At 37.3% G+C, this 5,597-nt stretch overlaps 1 protein-coding gene across 1 annotated transcript in view; it reads right to left on the reverse strand.

The window, feature by feature from the left end:
* LOC109302303 (cilia- and flagella-associated protein 47-like) overlaps positions 1-5,597 on the reverse strand; it is a 354,798-nt gene that overhangs the window by 141,417 nt on the left and 207,784 nt on the right. The window contains exons 31-32 of the mRNA XM_019523865.1: positions 2,645-2,738; positions 413-553 (exon numbers count right to left, since the gene is read on the reverse strand). Of these exons, the coding sequence (XP_019379410.1) occupies positions 413-553; positions 2,645-2,738 (235 nt within the window). The remainder of the gene's footprint in view (positions 1-412; positions 554-2,644; positions 2,739-5,597) is intronic.

Below are 5,597 nucleotides of genomic sequence, written 5' to 3' on the forward strand. Positions count from 1 at the left end.
AAGAGATCTTTCCAGAGCCACCCATTCTAGCCTTCAAACAAGCACCAAACCTCGCTCAGATTATAATTGTTCAGGTTCAAAAAAACGAAAACCAAAACTACACACGTGTGCTTTGGCACCTAGAGAATGACAACTACTATGTAACAGACACACAACAATAAGTGTTTGGAACCAGGGCCAAAAAGCATAGTCAACATACCAAAATGAAAGACAGAAAAATGTAAATGATTTTTCATTTAGACTAGTGTCAAAAGAGAGGCCATTTGCTTGAGAAAGGAGAGAAACACAGTAAAAGGGAGACCTATCGATGAATAACATGAATATGCAAAGATGTTCTCAATACAAAGGTGAAACCACCAAACCTATTTATTTTAAAAGCTGACCAATAACCAATAGCATATTTATGATTTACCTTGTATACCTGGAGTAGTACATCCATCCATACACGTTTGCTCATGGTCTCAAAAACTCTGTCATCCAAAACAAGTAGATGCTTATCATTGGGTGGGTCAGAGCTTTTTACATTAGTTTTTTGCAACTCAGTCCTCTGAACCTTCAGATAAACAAAATGATATTTATGTTTAGATTATAAAATATTAAAATATGACATCTAGAAGGTAAGAAAACGATGAGCAACAGATTTCTCTGGCTTTAAAAAGTGTGTTAAACCAGTAAATGGAATTACAAATTTTATAAAAGAAAAGCAGTAGCTGTAATAAGACTGAGTTCCTCAGTTTGCCCAACTAGTACGTACACAGGAAAAGAACAGTTTAACAGTGACCCTGCTGGGTCCTACAGTTGCCTGTGTGCTGGATGGACAATATAAGATCACAGGATAGTAGGGCTGGAAAGGACCTCACAAGATCATTTAGTCCAGCACTCTGCTGATGGCAGAATCATCCTCAACTAACCCATCCGAGTCAACTGTCTGTCAAACATGCTTTTGAAAACTTCTAAGCGTGGAGATTCCACAATTTCTCTACATAGCTTGCTCCAATGCTTGGCCACCCACCTAGTCAGAAAGTCACTCCTAATTTCCAGCCTAAATTTCCCCTACAGGAGCTTAAGGCCATTACTCCTAGTCCTGTCCCCTACAGCCACAAAGAAAAGCCCATCTCCATCCACTCTATAATCATGCTTCAGGTATTTTAAGACTATTATCAAATCCCTCCTCAGTCTTCTCTTTTCCAAACTAAATAACCCTTCTTTCAGCCTTTCCTCGCAAGTCATGTTTTCCAGGCATCTAATCATTTTTGTCACTCTCTGCTGGACTCTCTGCAAGCTGTATATATCTTTCTTGAAATGTGGTGCCCAAAACTGAACACAGTACTCCAAATGAGGCCTCATCAGGGCTGAACAGACTTTAAGAATCACTTCCCTTGATTTTGCAAGTGACAGTCCTGTTAATACAACCCAATATGCAGTTGACCATTTTCACAACAAGAACACACTATTTGCTCATATTTAGCCTATGATCTACTCTAACCCTCTGGTCCTTCTCTGAAGTACTGCAGTCTAGCTACTCATTCCTCTATCTGTATTTGTGAATGCAATTATTCTGTCTTCAGGATTTCTCACTTGCCTTTGCTGAATTTCACATGGTTGATTGTGCACCATTTCTCCAGTCTATCCAAGTCATTCTGGATCCTAGCCCTACCCTCTACAGTGTACAATTCTGCTTAAGAGCTGGCATGAGACAGCTCAACAGAAAGTGTGGCTTGCAGGTAATGTTGATACAGAGGAGATAAGAGCCTGAGGGGCAAGACTGGGGCCAGCCAGGTATAAGAGGTAACATAACCTCCCTTAACACCATAAAAGTTTCATGAAGACATGGCAGGTGAGGATAAGGGATGGTACCCTGAGGAGCTGGAGCGGGGGCAGGAGTTGAACAGCCAAACAGGGGTGTCATGGCTGCCCCTGGGGTGTGAACCTGCTACCATGGCCTTTGCCCCAGTATCTGCCTTTTCTGAAGGAAGACAGAGTGCTTTCTGCTTGGAATATAGGGTGTACTCTATTCTCCTAAAAACAGGTAAAGTCCCTCTCTCAGGAGCTAAACTGGAAGGTTCAGCCTCTGAGGCAGGGCCACAGATTGCAAGAGAAGGTCAGAAAGCAAAAGGCCAATGTCTCAGAGTCAGAAGATGCCAGGGATTCCCCTGACTCTTGGGATTGCTTCAGGGAGTACTCAAAGACCAGAGATGGTCACAGAAGTTCTGAGCAAATACTCCCCTGGGGGATCCCATGAAAGGAACATGCTAAGAAGTACATAAAACATGCCATTTTACAACATTTTTTCCCCTCAAATTAAAGTTTAGCTACCCTGGATAGAACACCAGTTGAGAGTGAAAAATAAATTACTAGAAAAAAATGACCCTGGTGTAATGATAAAAGATGACATATGCCACATGGAATGACACAAGAAAATTGGCCTGCTCATCTCACTGGGACATCTCAAAGGGCACAACACATATGGACAAATATTTGAAGCGCTGAAGACATGGCAAACTGTTTGAACACCCGTATGCCTACTTTTTGTGGCTGTAAAAGAGCATACATCCTGGAATAAATGTAATGTCTGCTTATGGCCTATAAATGTTCAGATTAAAAAACTAAAACCAGCATACAGTCTTTGCTGCATCACAGTTACCTTCAATGCAATTTGCAGTCGGATCCAGTTCTTATAATCATCAAGTTCAAGTAGAAATTCAGGCATTACATGTGGAAGGCATGCTCCTTGGCTTCTAAAATGACACGCAAACAATGAAGAGAAATTACTACGTAACTACATTAAGAGATCACCTTGAATTTTCTGCCCAGTTTTGTCTACTAACTGTATGTTAAACTCCTGCTGCAAACAATTGACAGTGCAAACATAATGCAGGCACTTAGCTAGCTGTCTGTGCAAAATGTGAATGATACAATTTGCTACAGCAATTAATTGTGGGCAGTAAATTATAGGCTGTATTATGGCCCTTTAGAAATTTAGCAGAGTAAGTTCTACAGTTTGAAAAAGGTCAATTTGTGGAAAAATGAGCAAAGAATATTACAAAGGTTTTGTCAATAAGCTCTGTATAATGCATTGAAAACATTCTATAAACTTACTAAAAATTGTTTATTAGCACTACAATTAATTTCTCTCAATATAAGCTCTGGCCAAATAGGAAATATCATTTATCATACTGCATAATAAGTAGCATTTGGCACTGTGAAAAAATGCATATTTTATAACAAATGGAAATCGACCAAAATTGAAGTGAGAAGCAGCCACTGAAACAAAAAAAAAAATGCATTCTACTCCTGAGAGAGCGCTATAATTTTAAAAGATGCAGAACTACTGTATCATCAGATGAATGCACTTTAGCACATTGCTGGTATGAAAATTAAAATAAGAGAAGAAGGAAAATGCAGCATTAGCAAGACAAAGTATAAAAAGGAAGCAATAGGAAGAAGGCAATGGGTATCAAGAAGTAGTGGCCAGTGCTCATTAAATGGTCTCTGATTTGACTGCCCTACAGATTGTTTTGCAGTTAGTTTCTTCCAATATTTTCAGGTCTAGATTGTTTCTACCAGATAGAAGTGCAGAGTTTACAGTGCATACTGCTAAGGTGAATCAAAACAATTTTGCCAGTTTATATATTTTGATTATAAAAGAACTTCTGAAATAAACCATACATCAAAGGGAAGGTTTGCTTACTGAGGTTTCTGTGCACCTTTTCTCTGGTCTTTACATAAGACATCTCCTTACCTAAGGTAAGGGCTGTAAAAACAGTTTTAGGCAGTATAAGAGAATTTCCCTAGTCAACAAGTCAAAGTGGTGTAAGGGGCAATCCTTTTTTAATGCTTCTGCAGCAAGAAAATAGATCTGGGTGATATTTTTCTGACATCTTTTTTTCTTGATCTATACCAGAGCTGCCAAAGGCTGCATGCCAAACCCAGTCACCTTAAGACAGTGACCAAAGGAGCACTGATATCACACCTGACTTCAATACATATTCTACGGACAAGTTGGAGAATCAGGTTATTTAGTTTCTTGTCTAAGACAAATGGGAATCTTTTTAAATTCCATATTAGCAGCAGGATACAATATGTCTTTATAATGATATTTTATTTCCCAGCTACTGATGCCAAGAATTTAGAGAATGTTCAGTAAAGAAGCTACAACTAACTTAAACATTCCAATGTTATACTACCTAGTTAACTTTGAAGATTATTTCACAATTTGGCTATTCTAAAAAGTATTTCTCACTTTGTTTCCAAACTTCCTAACAGAATATGCATAGTTTTCTTTTGAAAGGAATAACTGTTTAATGTCAAATTCTTCTATCTAATCAGGCACATTGTCACATTTCTAATTGAGCATACACAAAAAGTTCTAACCAGGGTCATTTTATAATCTAGCTTTATGGCTTTTTTTAATTCTTTTGTCTGCATTTTGGGGTAATGAGCAAATTTTATTAACTATGCTATTTGAGAAGAGCCAATATGGCCTAAAAATTGTTTGATGCTAAAAGTACATATACATCTGGGAAGATTGCTAGAACTGTTCCTCAATATTAAATTTCTTAGACCTTGAAGCATCAAAACATATGCTGCCTATTTCAGTTTCAGAGCCACAGGAATCAAAGCCAAAAATAATGTAATAAACATCACAACGTTGACAGGATTAAAACTTAATCATGCTATTATCTGCCTGAAGATACAGTACTGGAAATCTTACTTAGGAGTTCAAGACCTGACATTTTGTAGCCCTTTAAACAACTATATAGCTGAATTGCTATCTGCTCTCATGAGCCAAGGTGAATAAAAAGATAGGAGAAGTAAGCACAGTAGTTAAGGTAACCATAGTATACTTAGTCTGATTTAAAACAAAATTTGTCTGCTAATTGAAAAAAAATCTATTCTTTATGTCAAAGCACGGGATTTAAAGAAGCATTGAATGGAAGTGAAGATTTAAAAAAAAAAAAAAAAAATCAAAGTCTACTTTCTTCAGGAGAGTACAAAAGCCACCTAACTGCTTTTTCAGAAATAGTTTCTTAAGATATTTAGTTTTAAATTCCTGTTACCAATTTCATCTCTAGCATTAAGAGCTGTAATCAGATGAGTTTGCTAAGTATATATCTAGTGTCTCATTTTAAACTGGATGACTGTACATTTTCAATACTGAAGTATACAACTTCAACTTTACTTTGTAAATTGAAATTTCTAGGTTTTCATTTTTTTCTCTTGCAGCAGATAGCAATCAAAAATAAACAGAGAAAACAGACATAAAATATTTTGAATCCATGGTTTCCAGAATCTACACAATAGTACACACCTCAGATGATCCAGTTCTGAAATTTGACACAGTCAACTCCAATTGTTTTAAAAAAATGTCTTTTAATCTAGATCCACAAATATCATCATAAAGCTATTGTCCCTGTAAATTTGTACCAACTTTGGGACTCAAGAAATTGTGTTCTCCATAAATTCCCAGGCTCATCCCCATAACAAAACCCTATAACTCTCTCCTCCTTACAGAAATATGACAAAGAAAGCTACATAAATTTCCTCTCTCTCCAAAGTTTCTCTGTCATCTTTCCAGGGTCCCACCATCCCACACT

Source organism: Gavialis gangeticus, unplaced genomic scaffold (genome assembly GCF_001723915.1).
Source record: "Gavialis gangeticus isolate Ggan-Ray unplaced genomic scaffold, GavGan_comp1, whole genome shotgun sequence".
Lineage (NCBI taxonomy): Eukaryota > Metazoa > Chordata > Crocodylia > Gavialidae > Gavialis > Gavialis gangeticus.